General features: G+C 43.9%; 1 protein-coding gene across 6 annotated transcripts in view; it reads left to right on the plus strand.

Moving 5' to 3' along the window:
* The window catches only part of PRKCZ (protein kinase C zeta), a 224,877-nt gene that overhangs the window by 27,466 nt on the left and 176,218 nt on the right, over positions 1-21,193 (plus strand). For all 6 annotated transcript variants that reach the window (XR_012897330.1, XM_075906559.1, XM_075906563.1 and 3 more), the window contains 2 exons: positions 9,278-9,367; positions 16,322-16,372. Coding sequence is in view for 5 of the 6 variants with exons in the window: in XM_075906559.1 (XP_075762674.1) it covers positions 9,278-9,367; positions 16,322-16,372 (141 nt within the window). In the remaining variant the exon portion in view is untranslated. The remainder of the gene's footprint in view (positions 1-9,277; positions 9,368-16,321; positions 16,373-21,193) is intronic.

Here is a 21,193-nt window from a genome sequence, read left to right on the forward strand (position 1 = left end):
ATGATCTGGAGAAAGGGGTAAACAGTGAGGTGGCAAAATTTGCAAATGATACTAAACTATTCAATATAGTGAAATCCAAAGCAGACTGTGAAGGACTTCAAAAAGATATCTCAATGCTACGTGACTGGACAACAAAATGCTGATAAATGCAAAGTAATGCATATTAGAAATCATAACCCCAACTATGCATACAAAATGGTGAGGACTATATTCTCTATTGCCATTCAAAAGAGATCTTGGAGTGCTTATGAATCGATCTCTCAAAATATCTTCTCAATGTGCAGCAGCTAATAATGTTAGGAATAATTAAAGGGATAGAGAATAAGACAAGAGTATATCTTATTGCCTCTCTATAAAACCATAGTACGAGGCAACCATGTCTGCATGTTGTATTCATCTCAGAAAAGATATCTTGGTATTCTTAGTATTGAGAGAAGGGCAATGAAAATTATTAAGTGTTTGGAAAGGCTGCCATATGAGGCGAGATTAAAAAGACTGGGACTTTTCATCTTAGAAAAGACTCTATTGGGGGGGGGGGGTATGAGAGCTCTAAAAAATCATGACTGTTGTGGAGAAAGTGAATAAGGAAAAGTTATTTGCTTGTTCCCATAACACAAGAATTATGACCCACCAAATGCAATTAATAGGTAGCAGGTTAATACAAATAAAAGGCTGTATTTCTTCATACGACACATGGAACTCCTAGCCAGAGGATGATGTGAAGACCAGGATTTTAACAGGATTCAAAAAAGAAATAGCTAAATTAATGGAGGAGAGGTCCATCAATGGCTATTAGTCAGGATGGGCAGGGATGGTGTCCCTAGCTTGTTTGTCAGAAGCTGGGATCACTTGATTGCCTGTTCTGTTTGTTTTCCTCTGGGGCAGCATTGGCTACTATCAGAGGACAGGATACTGGGCTAGATGAACCTTTGGTCTGACCGTCCCTTCCATCCGTGTTTATAAGCATCCCAACACCTGGCTTTCTTATTGGCCTCCTCCCTTTGCCTGTGACATAGGTGTTAGTGTGCTGCACTCTCTGGCTTGAAGTGATTTCCATCATATACAGGCCCTACAGTTTGGTTCAGTGGCTCTCGGTACCCCCTCATACAAATGGTTCTAGCGTCCCTGGTCAGTGGAGGTCATGAAGATTGTAGGCATAACCACAACAGAGGAATCCAGTCTCTAACATAGGCTAGATGTGCACCAAGATTGGAGCCTGTGTGGACAACACCGCTTTGAAGAATCACTCTGATTGCAGAGTAAGTAACCATTTTGAGTTCAAGCTCTGTCACCCTTTCTCTGAGAATCTTTGGGCAAGTCCCTTAAGCACCTTGTTTGTCTTTGCTTTCATATAAAATGGATCTAATGGTGTTTCCAGCCATGTTTGTTTATAAAGCACATTCAGAGCAAAAAGTGACAGGCACTTCAGAACTGTAAAAGCTTTTTTATTCAATAGCAGGTAAAAAAATATTTTAAAAGGAAGTGCCCACTTTAATAGCAAAATGAAGGTTGATGAAAGGCTGTTGAAAATTCTTCTTTGTATTCTTTGGTATGCATGCAAAGTAGCATTTTTTTCAATATAATTTAAGCAGAAGTCACTTAGGGTATGTCTACACTGCATTCCTCTTTGGAGAGAGGAATGCAAGTGCAGAGGAATGAAACTGCAAATGAAGCGCGGATTTGAAATAGCACCCGGATGAAATTATGCAAATGAAGCACAGAAAATTCAAATCCGCGTTTCATTTGCAATTTTGCTCCTCTGCACTTGCATTCCTCTCTCCAAAGAGGAATGCAGTGTAGACATACCTTTAGATGCTGGTGGAAAACTTTACTAGTCCTGATACACTTTCCAAAGCTGAATCTACTTGATTTCAAGGTGATAATACAGCTAGATATCAGTGATGCCAACTCTCGATTGGATCTCAAGCTTCCTGATTTTTTTTTTTTCTTTTCTGGAGAACCTCAAGCACACTGAGAATTGTCAGATCTGAGAACTTCATAACGTGATGCTCCCTGTACCGCTATCAACTGTGGTGGTTCTGACTTAGCAGATTGATTGTTTGTTGAATGGTATGAGAGAAGAATCCCAGCCTTGTGGGGTCTTTTCCATATATATATATATATATATATATATATATATATATATAAATATAAAAGACTTTAGGCCTCATGGTTTGTGGAGAAAAGCTAGTCAAGTGCCCAGAGTTCAGCCAAAGACCTCAAACACTAGATGCCAAGTGTATTTTTATCTGATTTCAAGACCCCATTCTCTTTTTTGGAGGGGTGGGAGTCTGATTAATGAGTTTTGAATGCTTAGAGTTGGCAATACAGTACCTGCAAGATGATAGTGTCTCCCCTTGTGTCCAGGAGCCCAGACAGAGACCAAGATCCCACAAAAGACATGAAACTGAGCCCTCACCTTCATATCCCCATATACTTGTGCTGGGATGCCTCCTCCAGGCCCTTGCACTGGGATCCTACCGGCCCTACCCCCTTGCTAACATCTGCATCCTTGTGCTGGGTTCACCACCTGGGGCTAACAAAAATGAAATGTACCAGTCCTGCCCCACTGACTGCACCTCCCTGGCGAGCGCGGTTCTCATTGTGGCTTCCTGGCCAGAGCTGTGCCTTCTGTGGCTGGGACTGTGTGCACTGGGGCTCGAGGTGCTGCTGAGATCCATGTGGCCACCGACCCCCTCCACCTCTGTGCTAGCAGCCGCATGGGCTGGGTTAAATCTTTTCAAAATATTTTGTGGGCTGGATTGGGGAAGTACTTGGGCTGCAGATGGCTCCCAGGCTGGGAGCTTGAGACCCCTGATCTAGACCGTCCCTGACAGGTGTTTTGTATAACCTGTTCTTAAAAAATCTTCAAAGATGGAGATTCCACAATCTCCTTAAGTAATTGATTCCAGTATTTAACCACCCTGACAGTTTTTCATTAGCCTCTCTTGCTGCAATTTAAGCCCATTGCTTCTTGTCCTGTCATCAAAGGTTAAAAATAAATTTTCTCCCTCCCTCTTGTAACACCCTTTTAGATAGTTGATAGCTATTCTGTCCCCTTTCAGTTTTCTTTCCATACTACAGCTAATTCTTTCAATCTTCCCTCATAGGTCATATTTTCTAGACCTTCAATCCTTTTTGTTGCTTTTCTCTGACCCTTCTCCAATTTGTTCACATCTTACCTGAATGTGATGCCCAGAACTGAACACAGCACTCCAGCTGAGGCCTAATCAGCACAGAGCAGAGTGGAAGAATTACTTCTCGTGTCATGTTTACTGTTAATACATCCCAGAATGATTGCACAAAACACATGAGGAATTATAGCAGTTACATATTTTTATTTTTCTGTTGATGTATTTTATCTGGCAACCACCTGACTATTTTATCAAGCCATTGGCTACAACCTTGATTCAAGCACTAGTGGATGGGTTTGTGTTGACTTTCTTTAGAGGAACACCTTACTATAATAGATGGTATTGTTAAAGTGTAAAGTCAGTGTGACTCAGTATGGTGTTAACTATGATATGAGTACACATTTTATGTGAACTGAATGCTTTCATCTACTTGTGATGTTTTTAAGGGGTGTTTTAAAGTTGATAGAGCCAAAATGATCTCTGCTGGTGCATGAAAAAGTCGTGGTTAGGAAAGATGTACTAGTGTACATTGCTTGAAAAAGTAGGTAAGGCACCTATTAAATGAAAGGGATGCACCCTTTCTAGCTAGAGAGATGGGGACTGGGAATTCCCAGGAGATCGCAAGTTGAGGGTGCTTTCCTTAGATCTTCTTTGGGACTTCATCTTTCTTAACTGTCATGGGCTAGTAGTTGTCTAAAAAATGTAAAGCTCTTCTCTCACTTCCAGCCATGTGAGGAGAAGGAGTGAGAAGAGCTTTCTTTCTCTTTTTTTATCGCAGAGGCTGTGGAGAGGAATGATAAGAACCCAAGAATGGCTGTATTGGGTCAGACCAAAGGTCCATCTAGCCCAGTAGCCTGCCTGCCGACAGTGGCCAACACCAGGTTCCCCAGAGGGGGTGGACCGAAGACGATGATCAGACGATTTGTCTCCTACCATCCTTTTCCAGCTTCTGACAAACAGAGGCCAGGGACACCATTTCTAACTCCTGGCTAATAGTCTTTTATGGACCTAACCTCCATGATATTACCTAGCTTCTCTTTAAACTGTTATAGTCCTAACCTTCGCAGCCTTCTCTGGCAAGGAGTTCCACAGCTTGACTACACGCTGTGTGAAGAAGAACTTTCTTTTATTAGTTTTAAACCTGCTACCCATTAACTTCATTTGGCGTCCTCTAGTTCTTCTATTATGGGAACTAATAAATAACTTTTTTCTTTATTCGCCCTCTCCATACCACTCATGATTTTATATACCTCTAGCATATCCCCCCTAAATCTTCTCCTTTCTAAACTGAAAAGTCCCAGTCGCTTTAACCTCTCTTCATATGGGACCTGTTCCAAACCCCCTAATCATTTTAGTTGCCCTTTTCTGAACCCTTTCCAAGGCCAAAATATCTTCTTTGAGGTGAGGAGACCACATCTGTACACAGTATTCAAGATGTGGGCGTACCATAGTTTTATACAGCCGCAAGAAGATATTCTGAGTCTATTTTCTATCCCTTTCTTAATAATTCCTAGCATCCTAGTTGCATTTTTGACCGCTGCTGCACACTGTGTGGAAGTTTTCAGAGAACTATCCATGATAACTCCAAGATCTCTTTCCTGACTTGTCGTAGTCAAATTAGCCCCCATCATACTGTATGTATAGCTGGGGTTATTTTTCCCAATGTGCATTACTTTACACTTATCCACATTAAATTTCATTTGCCATTTTGTTGCCCAATCACTCAGTTTGGTGAGATCTTCTTGGAGTCCCTCACAGTCTGCTTCTGTCTTGACTATCCTAAACAGTTTGGTATCATCCGCAAACTTTACCACCTCACTGCTTACCCCTTGGTGTAGTGTGGTCTAGGGATGTCAGTGGTTACCCAGTTAATGGGTGCCTGTTTAAGTGGTTAATTGGTTAAACATAAGTTTTAACTTGTTAACTGATGAAACAGGATTTTACATCCCTAGAGTGGTCTGTTTCCTCTCCTCCCTCCATGCAAGGTGGGACAGTGCTCTGTAACTTTAACTGACCTACAATCACCTGGTTGCTGTGAATAGGAGTGATTATACAAATTCCTGGTCCCCCACCCCCCACTTTCCATTTTTGTTCTCCTTTCTTTTGAGTAACTTAAGTATCTCCCTTCACTGCAACTCACAGCCTTCCACAGCACCAGCAGTGTAATGTTGCTATAATTCTTGACAGTTTCTCTGCCCACTGGTTTCTAAATAGCTGCCATGTAACTGTGGTCTTGCTGACTTTTTTTTCCCCTCTGCTTGCTAGATTTTTAATTGAGGCAGGGACTTTAGAACTGCCTGTGAACTTCATTTTATTCACTTTTTAAAGGTTATCCTTCTAATCCTAAATGCTTAGAAACTTAAAGACGTTAATATCTGTAGTAACTGCAGATATTAGCCCAGGGTGGGTGATAGGGTCCAGGAGGGGTTTCAGAGTGCAAGCTCTGGGAAGGAGTTTGGATGCAGTGGGATTCGCGTCTTATGTAGGAGGAGGTTCAGGGCAGGAACAGGCGAAAACCAAAAATAACACACTTCACAGGCAGTAAAAGAAATAACACCACCCCCTCACGTATGTATTGGGTTGGGAGATGAGAGTGAAGGGCCATTTGTGTTTGTGAGAGTGACAGACTTGCATTGCCAAGCTCTCTCCATCCACTTCTCTTTGTGTGGAAGTAGGGTACAGAAGTGGGGGAGGAGGAACACCCAGATATCCATGCTTTTTTTTTTTTCTTCTCCCTCCTACATCCTGCACAGCAAGCAGGAGGCTCCCAGGGGAGTAGCTCCAAGGCAGAGGGCAGGAGCAACATGACAGTGGGTAGAGGGGCAAATGAAGTGCCATTACTTGATAGTTTCCTGGCCAAACTAGGGATGTTAAAATGTAGTTAATTGACTAGTTGATGGAATTTCCATTGACTACTCGAGTAGTCGATAGGCACTTCTGCATTCCTCCTTTGAAATGTACAAGAGCCCCCAATAGGGCTCTTGTACATTTCAAAGGAGGAATGTGGAACTCCGCTTACAGCCTGGGGCCAGCAGGAAGTCTTCCTGACTCTGGGCTGCACACAGGTGCCTGCTTTAAAATGTACAAGAGTCCCCAGTGTGGGCTCTTGTGCATTTCAAAGACATGGAGCCCAGAGTCAGTGGGTGGACTCCCCAGCTGAATCCGGGTTCTGGGGAAATGCCACGTGGAGCGCTACGCCACACCTGAGCTGGAGATCAGCTGTGTAGTGGCTGCTCCTTTGAAACGCCGCCTCCACGTGTTTCAAAGGGGGAGCCCGGGGTCAGCTGGGGACTCCCCAGCTGATCCTGGGCTCTGTGTGGCATTTCACAAGAACCCAGAGTCAGCTGGGGAGTCTGGGTTCTGGGGAAATGCTGCACGGAACCCAGAGTTAGCTGAGGAGTCCCCAGCTGATCCTGGGCTCCACAACCCTTCAGTTGTTTTAAAGGGGCAGTGCCACTGCACAGTTGAGCTGTGGATCAGCTGTGCAGCAGCTGCCCCTTTGAAATGCTGCCTTGGGGTTTCAAAGCAGCAGCACTGCTCAGCTGATCCTCTATCATAGAGGCAGCAATGGGGGGAATCGACTAGTTGACTAGTCTTTAATATCCCTAGGCCAAACCACTCACCGGTCAGAGGCTCCAAGATTTACTGGTAGATCCCGAACTACTGGTTGGTGATCCACCGGACTAGTTGGTAGTACTGCTGACAAGGATCTGGGGTGATAGTGAATCCCAAATTGAATGAGTCTGCAATATGATGCTGTTGCAAAAAAGGCTAATATCATTCTGGGGTGTTTAACAGAAATGTAAGAGATGAGGGGTGATTGTTCCACTTTACTCAGTATTGGTGAGGCCTTATTTGGAGTACTGTGTACAGTTCTTGGCACTACACTTTAAGGACAGTTTTGGCAAAATTGAAAAGTTTCAAGAAAATACAAAATGATTTAGAAAACTGGACTTATTCAGAAAAGTTAAAGTAACTGGGCATGTTTAGTCTTGAGAAAAGAAGGCTGAAGGGGACTTGATAAGTCTTTAAGTTTAATGGTTGTTATAAAGAGGACGGTGATCAGTTCTCATGTCCGCCAAAGGTACATCAAAAAATAATAGGCTTAATGTGCATCAAAGGAGAGTCATTGGAGGTTTATGAGAACAGATTATATGGTGTAGGTTCATTTGGTTCTGCCCCAGGGCTGGATGGATTTCTTGAGGTCCATCCCAGTCCTACATTTGTATGATTCTATGAAAACATATCTAAGAGCCAAAGAGATTTTGTTGAGGCGTTGGGGGGGGGGGGGGGGGGGGGTTCTGATATTTAATATCCCCAAACTTCAAATTGAATATATATTTACCCTTAAAGTCCTGCACATATGAGCTGCATGGATGGCTCACCTGAAATAGAATCCACCCCATTTTACTTTGAGTGGCAGGTTCCTGTGTTTACTGCAATACTTCATGTTAATGGAGAGAGTCATAGTCACCTAATCTGGTATTACAGTTCTGCTTTAGTCTACCTATAAATGTTTTCATGTTCATCCTGGAAAGGTCTTGTTACACAATTTAATCTTTAAAAATTTCTTTGTGTTTTGGTATAAACGACAGACTCTCTACAGGCTCTTAGGTCAGTCATGTATGGCTGTCAGGAGGACTTCAAACAGTGGATTTCTATCTCTTTATACGGTGTTCGTACATGTCAGTGTATCAATTAAACTACTAGCTGTGGGCAAAAGTGCATCCATTGACTCTAGCCTCGATGATTAGGACTTAAATTAGACAAAATAGTAGAAAATGTGCAGTAAGGAATAATCCTAGTTTTGCAGTGAGATGAACTACATGATCTATAAGAATACAAGTGAGATGGAGAATGCCTGTGGTTCTCTGAAATCCTGTATCAGAATTTTGGCTAATATTTGGTTCTTAGAGTTCAAGTACCACGGATTGCTGTGCTGTTAAAGTAAACTTCAGAAGATCTTAAAACTTTGGGGGGAGGTCATCTTAATACGGAAAATATTTTGTAGGGTGGTTGTGAAGATCAGTTACTGTATGAGTATTATTTACATCCTATGCTGTTTTTAATTGGATTTTTTGTATGATTTACTTTTTAATAAAGCAGTATTTTTCATCCAATTGTTGTTCACTCACTTAGCCCGACTTGAGGCATATTTCCTCCCTGACTCTGTGTTACTTCTCTATTCCTTAATCTGAATATAAGATAGAAATGTAGCTGTGTTAGTCTGGGGTAGCTGAAGCAAAATGCAGGACAATGTAGCACTATTATAGTGCTACATTGTCCTGCATTTTGCTTCTGAATATAGGGACTTTCATGGCTAAAATTTTTGGGATACTGATATATAGCGTAACACATCCTTGAAAACTTACAAATTCTCAGTTTAGAGGTATCTACTTCATAGATATCTGTGCAAGTGTTAGCTGGGTCTAGTATTTGTACCCATTCTTGCAGGCTTTATAATTCCTATAATTTTGTCGGATGTTTTCCCTCAACCCATCGTTGACATTAATATTTAATTCTTTCCTAATCAGTCTGGTTGAGAAGGTCAGAACTTTAAATAGCTTCTTGACTGTCCATTTTAAAGCTCTTCATAATCTAACTCTGTCCTGCCTGGCTGATCTGGTAACCTTTCTTAAAACTGACTCTTGATTTTGGTCTGTCAGCATTCCCAGACTCACAGTGAGTCCCTTATCCATCACACAGCTTCTCCCTTAAACTTCATGCACAGGAAAAAGTCCTTCATAGAAGCTAAACAATCACTGTCTTAACATTTTTTTGTTTTTCCTATTTCCCATCTCTAACCCTGATTTTAGAAAATGAACTCCGCCATACAGTAATTAATGATTTTTATGAGTTGAGCATACACAATATTTACTTGCAGTACATCCTTGCTACAACACGATTCGTGTAATAAACTTTTGTATAATATAATGTACCCAATCTCTGGATCCCATTTCCAGCCCCATGATAGGGATACACATTAGTACATTTACTTAAATTATTTTTCTGCCATGCACCAGCCTAAGAATTGTTTCATAAATGCTGCTTATTTTTGTTTTTCTCACTAATTAGTTTAAATCCTAAACTTAATATATCATAGTCATAAATCTGGCTGCATATTTCTTTGTTGCTTTTACTAGGTGACCCGTGTACTATCTCATCTCAGATGGAACTGGAAGAAGCCTTCCGTTTGTATTGTCAACATAGAGATGAAGGGCTCATTATTCATGGCAAGTACTCTACAGTTTTAGAATATCTAAGCTAAATTTCTTGTGAGAAATAAAGCAGTTCAGAAGTCCTGTGCAATAGAAATACTCTGAGCTTCAACACTATATGGAGCATTCATGTGCACTAAATTAAATGTTTTTTGGAATGATGTCTTCCAAGTCACTCTTGCCCTCATTTTATGTTCTGAGTCATCTTGGCTGGTATTGTTAGTAAGTTTGTAATTTAATTAATGTAGCTACAAATGTGATTCCAGCTCTCATATGAAAATACATTCTTTTGGAATTGTGCTAAACCGATAATGATGAATTAACTACTGATGGAGGGAAAATATACAAGAACAATTAAGGTGATGGCTGCTTAATAATTAAATATGCTGTGGTCTGCTTCTTTTAAAATTCAGTAAATGTGATAAACTGAGAACTTTTTAACCACCTCAGCAGTTAAGAAATTGTTAAAATTGAATGGCTGTCACTGAAATAAAAAATTCCTAACCAATCATTTTATTACTATTTTAAAAATTTGGATTGGAAAACTTTTAGCCATTCATTTGAGGAAAAACAGGTATGAAATGGAATAACTTATAGGTTTTTGAACTTTAAGGGATTTAACTGATTTATTTTTGCATTTGCTTCTTAGCCCTCCAGATGAGTAATCAGATCTGCACAAATGTTTTCCTATCCCCTACAGAATCCCATCAAAGCAAGAGGGACTCAGTACAGGTGCATGAGTCTTCCTGTGTTGATCTGATTGCAGGTTTGGGGGTAGGGTCTGCTTGAGTAGTATGATACTTGAGTTCATTCACATTAAAGATAACAGAGCAGTATATTGTAGACGGGGAGTTGGCAACCTTTCTAAAGTGGTGTGCCAAGATTTAACCCTTCTGCCCTGGGCTGTGCCACTCTCCCCAGGGCGGCGGCGGCGGGGGGGGGAGAGACGTGGGGGCGTGGCACTGTCTACCATGCACCCTGTGGACCACCTGATTCAATGCAAACCTTTCCACAGATCATCAGTTGCTAATGGAAACTCACCATTAATTACATAATTACTCCCGAGCCATTTTGCTAGTGCTGCAGCTAGAGAGAATGGTTTAATTTAAATTATTAAACAGACAATGTTAACTTTCTCATGTTAGCTTTATCAAACTTCATTTTAAATAAAGTAAAATATTAATTTGTCATACAAAAGGTTTCAGTGTTGTTTATGGCAGAGGTGGGGAACCTTTTCTGAGTTGGGGCCACTGACCCACAGAAGAATCAGCCGGGCACCACGCAAGTGTGAGAAGCAAAAAAAACTACTCCAAAAAACCCCAACCCTCACCAACATGGCCCCCAACTGAGGCACCTCACTCTTCTGATGCTCCAGCCCCATGGAGTGAGGGGAAGGGACAGGGAGGACTGAGGTTCAGGGCTTTTCATAAGCTAGACTTACTTTTCTGTGGTTCTAGGGTTAGTGGATTTTGGGGACCCCTTCAGCCTCTGGTGTGAGGACAAAAATGAGGGGCTCTGTGCAGGAAAGGGCTACCAGTGCTGGGACCTGCAGCTCCCTGGGATCAGTGCTGGGGTGAGGAGCGGTTGGGGGCAGTGACAGTCAGTTCCCTGCCTGGCCCAGCCCTTTGCCCAGGGCTTGCTCCTCATCTGCAGCCTGCAACTCTGGGCACAGCGGGGTGCTGCAGAAGGGGCTCCCTGCCTCGGTGCACACCTTGCAGGGAGTAGCATGGCAGCACAGCTTCCTAGGTGATTAATCAGCCCTGCCCAGTCAGGCTCAGAGTTCCACCCAGGGAGCTGACAGACTGGGCAGGGCTGATTAATCACCTGTGAAGCTGTGCTGCCCCGCACTTTACAGGGAACACTGGTGTGATAATCCCTTAGCTCCCAGGAGCTGCATGCCCAACTGCATTCTACATGCCTCTCCTGCCCCCTCACCTATTAGGAAGCTAGAGCTGGTGCTCTAGTCTGCAGCTTGCATAGTGAGGCTCCAGCTGCAGCACCAGTTCCCTGCTGTGGGGGGGGAGAGGGAAGTGGAAGGGGCGGGGCTGTGCTCTTGCTCCATATGTCACAGAAAACTGGCTTGTATGCTGCTGGTTGCTGACCCCTGTTGTAGACCAATGGCTTTCAAACTTTTGTTCTCATGACCCAGTGGAAGAAAATTGCTGATGCCTGTGACCTAACATCATTTGACTACTGTAGGATCTCAGGTGGAGCTAAAGATGAGAGCTTTGGGGTGAAGGAGAGGGCTCCAGCTTTGGGCAGGAGGCAGTGTTGGGAAAGGAGGAGCTTTACCTTTAGCAGCTTCAGGTTAGCGGTGCAACAGGGGTGCTAAGATAGGCTTCTTACCTCTCCTGGTACTGTAGACCATGCTGCACCCTACAAGCAGTTTGCAGCAGATAGTGGGAGTGTGAAGCTAGTGCTTGGGGCAGGGGCAGTGTGCAGAGCCCTATGCACTTCTCCCCTCCACCCCACCTATGAGCCAGGCCTGTTGTGCAGTCTGCAGTTACAGGACAGGCAGGCAGCCTGCCTTATCACCCCCTACTGGTCACCTGATCACCCTGCAGCAATGAGACCCAGTGCCTGATATTCCAGAATCAGTACTGGGTCCTGACCTTAAGTATGAAAATCATCATTATAGATCCATTACCTGGCAACATTACCATTTGCTATTAGATCTCTATTTCAATTTGCAAAAGCGGCGAGGAGTCCTGTGGCACCTTATAGACTAACTGAAGTGTTGGAGCATAAGCTTTCGTGGGCAAAGACCCACTTCGCCCACGAAAGCTTATGCTCCAACACTTCAGTTACTCTATCAGGTGCCACAGGACTCCTCGCCGCTTTTGCAGAGTCAGACTAACACGGCTACCCCTCTGATACTATTTCAATTTGTGTCTTTAAAGAATACAATGCTTTCGCTTTCATTTTAAGAACTAATTATAGAAGCTTTTGACCACTTGAATTTTTCAATCAAGATTACATACTAAGTAAATTAACAATGAAACAAATTGTTAAATTATTTTTATTATGTTCTCAATGCAAATGATACATTTTTCTATGTTCATTTTTTTTCCCAAGAAACTTCAGGTTAGCTCTGTTTTTTCTCTTGGGCTTTCTAAGGCTATGTCTACACTACAAAGAAAAGTCTGAAAAATATGCAAATTGCAAACTGCATAGAATCCTAGACCCATAGAGTTAGAAAAAACCTCAGCAGGTCATCAAGTCCAGCCCCCTGCTCTAGGCAGGACCAATCCCAACTAAATCATCCTGCCCAGGGTTTTGTCAAGCAGAGACTTAAACACCTCTAGGGAGGGAGACTCCATTACTTCCCTAGGTAACCCATTCCAGTGCTTCACTACCCTCCTAGTGAAATAGTTTTTCCTAATATCCAACCTGGACCTCTCCCACCACAACTTGAGACCATTGCTCCTTGTTCTGCCGTCTGTCACTATTGAGAACAGCCTCTCTCCAGCCTCTTTGCAACCTCCCTTCAGGAAGTTGAAGGCTGCTATCAAATCCCTCCTCACTCTTCACTTCTGCACACTAAACAGCCCCAACTCCCTCAGCCTCTCCTCATAGGTCATATGCTCCATCCCCCTAATCATTTTGGTTGCCCTCCACTGGACCCTCTCCAATGCTCCTCTTAATGCAACGTAATATGCTATTAGCCTTCTTGGCTCCAAGGGCACACTATTGACTCATATCCAGCTTCTCATCCACTGTAACCCCCAGGTCTTTTTCTGCAGAACTACTACTTAGGTGGTTGGTCCCCAGCCTGTAACCGTGCCTGGGATTCTTCCGTCCCAAGGGCAGGACTCTACACTTGTCCTTGTTGAACCTCATCAGATTTCTTGTGCCCTAATCCTCCAATTTGTCCAAGTCACTCTGGACCATATCTCTGCCCTCAAGCGTATCTACCTCTCCCCCTAGCTTAGTGTCATCTGCAAACTTGCTGAGGGTGCAATCCATCCCCTCAACCAGGTCATTAATAAAGATCAGGTCTCGACAAATACACTCGCCCGCTTGCCCAGGGTGAGTAGATTTTTACCAGCTGGTGAATGCAGGGGTAGACTGGTCTAGTGGCCTGTTGTGATGGGCTGGCTGAAGCCCGTACTACGGATGGCGCGGCCCCATCCCATCCGCCGGCCGGCAGAGGAGCAGAGAGCCGCTGAGGAGGGGAAAGTGCCGCAATTCTTGCCACTGGGGTGCCTGTGTTAGCTCTGGCATGAGGAGGCAGGGCGTGAGCCAGAGGGCGGGACGCTGGCAGGACATGGACCTGCCAATTTTAAAGGGCTGCGGCAGCTCGGCTCTGGCTGCGTGCCCCTGGGAGCTGGTTGCTGTGCTGCCAGGCCCTGCCCCGCCCCGCCCCGCCGGCTCCAGTCCTGCCACGGCACCAGCCCCCTCACTGGCGAGAGACCGCTCCTTGTCGACCGCCCGGCTTGCTGCACCCACCCAGCGCCCTTTTATCTCTGCACCGCACGTTCCACACACCGCCCTTGCTCCCCTGCACCCCGGACCCTCTGCTCTCCCTCTTCCCTGCGACTGTCTGGCTCTGCACCGCCTTTGCACCCTGCCCCCCCCCCCCCCCCGATCCCTGCCTCCCCAGCTCTGTGCTGTCCGTTCCTTGCACTGCCCCTAGAGGGCGATCCCTTTGCCTCTCCCGTTCCCCACGTCCCATTCCCTGTGCCTCCACTGCACTCCGCACCCTGCTCCCCCCGATCCCTGCGTCCCTCTGTGCCTCCCATTCCCTACGCCACCCTCGTACACCCCTGCTGTTCCCTGCACCCCTCTGACTCTGCGCTGTCCCTGCACCCTGCTCCTCCTGTGGGTCGGGAGTGAGGGGTGCTTTGTCCATAGGGAGGGGCTGGGCAGGGAAAAGGCTGCTGTGACCCAGCAGCAGTGAAAGGAGGAGTTCACTTGAAGATCCTTTGCCTTTATGGAAAAAAATGAATGAATATGCTATTTATGGGGCTAAAATGCCGGGACGCAAATGAAGAAGAAAAAAAAAACATTGCAAAATGCAAACCTGTAAAAGACGACAAAATGTCTTTTACATTTTGTCTTTTGTGGAGTGGCCAAAAAATGTTTTGCTTGGGGCAGCAAAAAACCTAGAGCTGGCCCTGGGGGAGGGGAAGGGGATGGCCTGGGCTGGGGGAAGGGGAGGGGAGGGGGAAAATATGGGGAAGGGGCTTGTGCGGAGGGGAGGGGAGGAAGTCAGAAGAAGAAGAAAGGGGAAGGCACCAAAGGACAGGGGTGCAGGAGAGAGAAATGTGAGGGGGCCAAGTGCAGACAATGAGGAAAAGGGCAGGAGGGGAGGTGTCAGTGGGAGGGGGGAACAGGGTGATGCTGGGAGAGGAGAGGGTAAGGGCACTGGGGGCTAGAGGGGGGAGGTGGAGATGCTGGGAGAAGGCTTGAAAGAAGGGGTGGGCATGAGGGAGGCGGGGATGGAGCAAGTTGTGTAAGGGCACAGGGGCATGATGGGAACGGGGGCAGAGGATGGTGAGGGGGTGGGTTCAGGGAAAAAGCAAAGGAGGCAGGGGCAGTGAGGGAAGGAGGAGGCACCAGGAGGGTGCAGGTGCCAGGGGATTCTGGGGGTGAAGCAGAAGAGCAGACACCTGCAGGGGAGGGACCAGCACCAGAGGAGAAAGGCAGGGAGGTGTTAGGAGCAGGGATAAGGAGGGGTAGCTCACATGAGCAGAGTGGGGCTATTGGAGGAGTGGGCACAAGGGGGAGAGAAGGGCTGGTCAGGTTTCAGGAAGGCTGAGGGCAGTGAGAAGGGCAGGAGTCAGGATAGCAGAGGAGGGTGAGAGGTTAGGGGAGCAGCAGGCACCAGGGGAGCTGATGGAGCAAGGGGAGGAGACATGGCAGCAGAAGGAAAAGGTAGAGGTTAATAAGATATTTATTATTAACTTGGGCGATATTTATTAAGAAATTATTAGTAATTACTGTTCTTATTCTTATTAGGAATTTATGCTAGTTTAAAAAAAACTTTTTTGGGGGGAGGGTGGCGAGTCCCTTTTTTGTCTGGTGAGTAGGGTTTTCCATAATTTGTCGAGCCCTGATAAAGATATTGAAGAAAACTGGTCCTAGAACCGAACCTTGGGGCACTCCGCAAGAAACCGACCACCATCCTGACATTGAGCCATTGATCACTACCTGCTGGGCCCGGCCTTCTAGCCAGCTTTCTATCCATCTTACTGTCCATTTATCCAATCCACATTCCCTTAACTTGCTGGCAAGTATATTGTGTGCAATTTGTGTATCTTTTTCCGCTGTTCTTCTGAAAGAGACTTTTCCGATATTTGGCCCGTTTGCATGGGGCCAAATGTCAGGGGGAAAAACCCTTTTTTGGAATGTCCCTTCTTCCTTGTAAAACAAGGTTTACAGGGATGCTGGAAAAACACGTCCGCTTTTCCGGAATTTTTTTCAGTAAAGCAGACTTGTTCCTTGGATGCAGCAGAGCTTTTCCGGGATACTTCTGGTATCCCAGAAAAGCGCTGCAGTGTAGACATAGCCTAAGTATGTACTCCGTTGTCTTCATTTTCATTAAAAGGATCTTTGAGGAATGATGACAGCCCAAATCTGGCTTCTTTTTTAGCTCTCCTGCATGCTTCCTGTTCAATCTGGGACACATAACTTAAGCTTGCTATGTCTCTGTTCAAACTGGAAAACTGTGATTATGCTATTTCATCTCATAAGGGTGTTAAATTGCTGAGTTCATGTTTATATATTGCTTTGCTATGCTTTAATTAAAAGGTGCTGTATTAAGATTTTTCACTGACTTCAGTGGGCTTTAGATCAGGCCACATATAGAGTGTATTGTGGTGTTTTGATCATGGAATAATAAGCAGCTAGTCTAACTAGTTTCTTAGACCAGAATTAACAAGTTTCTTGAAGGTTTTTCTTTTTTTTTAGATAAAATAATGTATTACTTGTGTCATAAGCATGTGATTTTTGTTGTTTTTGTTTTAGTTTTCCCCAGCACTCCAGAGAAACCAGGCATGCCATGTCCAGGAGAAGACAGTGAGTATATTAATGTCTTTTTGGCTTTGATGTTCATATTTGTATTTAAAAAATGGTAATTTATGTGTGTAAGAGGTGTTTGTTGACTTGAAGTCATTTGTAACGTATAATCAGTTTCATGTATGTTTTTTCCCCATATAAATGCTGTTTAGAATATTTAAAAAAAGACAGAGCAAGTATCTGGTAGCATTTTAATGTTACTAGTTAATTCTGGTTTCCAGTAACTAATAAGATTGTATTTGAGTTTTAAACAAATTGGTTTAACAATCAAATAGACTGACATACTAGTAAAGTGGGCACTCCTGATTGCAGTCAATTTTTGCATTGTCTTAAAATCTAAAGGCAATTAAACCTGACTGGTAGGTCAGAGTTTTCATTTCATCTGTAAGGGCAAGGTCTGTAACTTTGATAACATAGATTGATTCTGATTAGATTATATTTCAGGAGTATTTTATAAATGCCTCTGTGCTGCTAATAAATACTAAAAAATGCTAGACTGTGTGAATGGAGGGTAGCATGCAGTGTTATCTTCAGTTAAATTTTTTACACGATATTTGTAATCTTTCAAATCTTTATCTGAGGAGCTGCAGTTATTTTCTTTAAGTATAGGGGTATAATGCTGTATCTCAGGTAGCAATGTGAATTAAATATTGGCAAATGTTGATTCTAATGGTCACCACTGTAGATAACTAATATATTAGAGAAGAATATTCCTAAACGTTTGGTTTGTAAAGGCAAATTGAAAGAATAAGTCTAGTAATGAAAACTTTTGGGAAAGTAAAATTATGCTATTTTGACTTATGTGCTTCACAGTCCTGTAACATAAAGCAATATTCTGATTCATGCAAAAAAGCATGGGAGTACAGTGCATGAATGTAATTATATGCAACTGACAAAGTAAGATAACGTGGACAGTTCTTTTCTCTCAAATATAGGATTTTAAAATGGACTTGTTTCGTGAGAAACATCTTGATCTAGTCTTACATTCCAGTGGACTATAAAATATGGCATAAGAGAGACTAGATAACAAAATGGCAGCATTTGATTTAGATTTCTTAGTTAAATCTTGAGCTGCAGTAGATCAAAGATGGGCTTACAAAAATCAGATAGTGCCAATAAAATCCAAATATCTGCATTACAACCGTATGGCTCTGGCAGAATAAAAAATGTTGGTTAAGTTAGAAATGGAAGAATCTCTCCTTCAAATGTAATTGTAATAAATCAGATTTGTGTGTTTTATATTTCTGGTAGTGAGTTTTAAAAAAATTTTAGATACTTTCTTTAGGATTTGGAAAACCTAAATAACTGTAAATGTAAAAAAACGAAACACAAAACCTCTCCAGATTCTTAGCAGTCTTCAGAGTCCCTTTTTGGAATGAAGGGGAATCCTTTGCATGAGACCTGATGTGGTGTTCTTCACGATATGTATGTCTATAGAGATTGAACTCTTGTGTGGTTTCTCTCCAGTTTCACTGATGAAATAGTCAGTTGACTTCTTGCACTGTAAAATGTAACTCACTTTGCTGGAAGTGCAAGAAAATGAGGCCTGGCTTTGATACATTTTCCCTTCGAGGTTAAACTTAAAGTGCTGGATGTGTGCTCATATTGAACAGTATGTTGAAATTATAGAGCGACATTGATATGAAGTTAAAATGCCTATTTTAGATTTCCAAGTTGTTGAAAATAATTGGTGATGTGACTAGGCCTTTTCTTACGTGAAAACATCATTATCTGACCACTCTAGATAATGTGCTTGTAGCCCAGGATATATTCTTAGTCCAAGTTGTATAATTTCCGTACTATTTATTCTGACGTCTGTGTTTAGCTGTTTGTGTCTAAATTGAACCTTGCCCTCATCAGAGGGTATCAGGTTTACATACACAGCTGGAAGCAGAATGTTATCTATAGTTCAGGTACAGCTGCAGCATAGGCAATGACCATAAAAGCTTTGTGCATTACTTTGCTACTTTCTCTCAAACCTATTTTAGTAGTGATCACTTATGGTGTCAGATTAGTATCCACGTGCATGCAATCGTTGGCTTCTGAGACTGCATTCAGAAGGCCAGTGATGGATATTTTTGATTAGCTGTTGAATAGCTCTGGCACTCTACCCTTACCAACCACTGCAGAATTTGGCACCAGAAATGAGGGTAAGTATTGCTGTCAGCCATTGCCAATCCCTGACTATTTGTCCCCAGTTAAAGTAGTCCTTTCTGAATGAACTGCCAATGGTTGATTTTTATTTTTTGGTTTTTTACTACTAAATTATTGGTAAAACAAGCAAAGTCAGACCTGTCTAGACCAGTGGTCCCCAACGCAGTGCCCATGGGCGCCATGGCACCCGCTGGGGCATTTATATGCACCCGCCTAGTGACCAGGGCCGGCCCGAGCAATTCATGTGCTCCGGGCGCGCAGCACATGCATGGTGCTGCCCCCGGGCATGGCGCATGTGTGGCCCCGCCCCCGTGTGCCCGGCAGCCCCAAAAGGTTGGGGACCACTGGTCTAGACTATTTAGTCAGGGGTCTTTCATCACCAACTAAGAACGTTTTCAGTCTTGAGTAGGATCAAAATTGGAAAAATGTGATTCGTGAACTAATGAACATCTGTTTTATTGATGTATTGTAATAAAACAAGTGTAATGAAGAGCCAGCGGAAATTACAGAATTATGCAGAGACTCACTTTTTTTTTAAACCAGATAATGTTCAGTACAAGTTTAGCATGGGTAGAGGATACTGATTGTCAACACTGTTTGAGCATAAAATTAAACACTAATACCACCAATAGTCCGATAGACAGTATAGTAAGAAATATATATATATATATATATATATATATATATATATACTGGAATATAATTGAGTTACGAAGCTAATTGTGGCTAGGTCTAAAGTCCACTGAAATCAGTGCAAAGACTTTGATTAGCTTCTATAGGTTTTGAAACAAGCCACAAAATAGGCAAATCTTTCCCCTGACACATGCTCTTCAAGTGATATAAGCATTTTTTAATGCATCATTTTTTAATATTTTACAAAATACCCACTCAGAGCCACAGTAAAGGAAAATTACGGACAGCATGGAGTAAGGGCTGGGATTTAGGAATGATTCCAGCTGTGCTACCAGAGGGTTCAGTGACCATAAGCAAGTCTCATCACTCCTTGGCCTTAGATCCCCCTCAAAAACCAATACTCAAAGGTGTGGATTAATTTAAAATATCATCTTTCTCTCTCTCACGCACGCATGCACACGCATTTGCATCTCTGCCCTCCAGGCATGGGCTGCTCTGGCTCCCGCTTCATATCCCAGGGGGCTGTACCACTGGAAAGTAGCTGCTACTGGGTCAGGGTCCCCTCCAACATACGAGCCCAACCCCCTGGCCGCCCCATGTACCCTGGGAAAGCCACTGCCACAGCTACACACGGGTGAGAGCCGCATGCGGGGGCTCCTAGGAGGTGGAAGCTGTGCAGCCTCCTCCCTTCTGCCTCCCCATCCTCTGCCTCCCCATCTTCTGGGGAGGCGGGAGCCATATGGTCTTCTCCTTCCACCTCTCCCACGTGCCACTCCACCCCATCTCTGCCAGTGCGTTGGATAGGGATGGGTGTACAGGATCTGGGTGGGAGGTGTGGTGCAGGAGTGGGTGAGGGTGTCTGGCTAGGAAGGAAGATGAAGAAGCAGGCTGAGAGTAGGGTGTCTAGTGCAGGAGCGGGCTGGGGAACTTTTTGAGGTTGGGGACCACTGACCCACAGAAAAATCAGTCAGGGGTCACACTCCATTGAGAAGCAAAAAACAAAAGGCCTTACATACGTGGCCCCTGACTGAGAAGGAGAAAGACACTCTCCACATTCCTCTCTCACACCGGAGCCTAGGAGGGCCCAGGCTAGTGGAATTTGTGTGCTCCGGCCCCACGAGTGACAGCTCCCCACTGCTGGGGAGGGGAGCCCTGAGCCTCAGGGGCTGGATCCAGGCAAGCCTGGGGCTACATCCGGCCCCCCCCAGCCTTAGGTTCCTCACCCCTGCCATACTCTGGTTTCTGGCCGGGGTGGGATTGATGGTGCAGGAGCAGGCTGGTGGTCGGGTGTGGAGCCAAGGGGGAAGAGCGCAGGAGCAGGCTGGTGGAAGGTGTAGTGGCCAGAGCGAGGATGGAGAATGTTGGTGGGCGTAATGAGCAGAGGGCACAGCCTCCTAGTTATTGCTAAAGTTTATTCCTTTGTCATAGCCCACTGATTTGTGTACCATCAAGTGCCCTGAAAATCAAGTACCAACAAGTGATGGTTCCATTAGAACAGTCAGATAACTGGAACCTACTAAGCTTATTTGAGGGTTTTGATAGTTCCAGAAGATTACCAAATTCAGTTTCAAGGTTATTTGTGAAATACCTGATTTTGAGCACAGTTAAAAAGAAATTCCAAGTTGAGTCCATCCAGATTAGTACTAATCCTAAATGAGATTGTTGGTCCCTGAAGATAACACCAGGTAAACTATTCTCTTAATTAACCTGGGGGAAGAGACAGTTACCTAAAGTGTGATTCTGATCTGAAAAATTGCTGTATAAAATTAGAATGAGAAGATGGGTAAGGTGATATATTTTATTGGACCAAGTTCTATTGATGAGACCTGTTTTTGAATCATACAGAGCTCTGAAGAATAGCATTTTTTATAATATCCTCAGTGTTTACAACAACACTGCATGCAACTATGTTAAAAAAAAAACATTTTTTTCTCAGTAAGAGCGGCCATGCTTGGTCTGTCAAGTCCATCTAGAACAGTATCCTGTCTTCCAACAGTGCCCAAGAGAACGAACAGAACAGATAGTCATCAAGTG

This window comes from Pelodiscus sinensis, chromosome 23 (assembly GCF_049634645.1).
Source record: "Pelodiscus sinensis isolate JC-2024 chromosome 23, ASM4963464v1, whole genome shotgun sequence".
In the NCBI taxonomy this organism is placed as follows: domain Eukaryota; kingdom Metazoa; phylum Chordata; order Testudines; family Trionychidae; genus Pelodiscus; species Pelodiscus sinensis.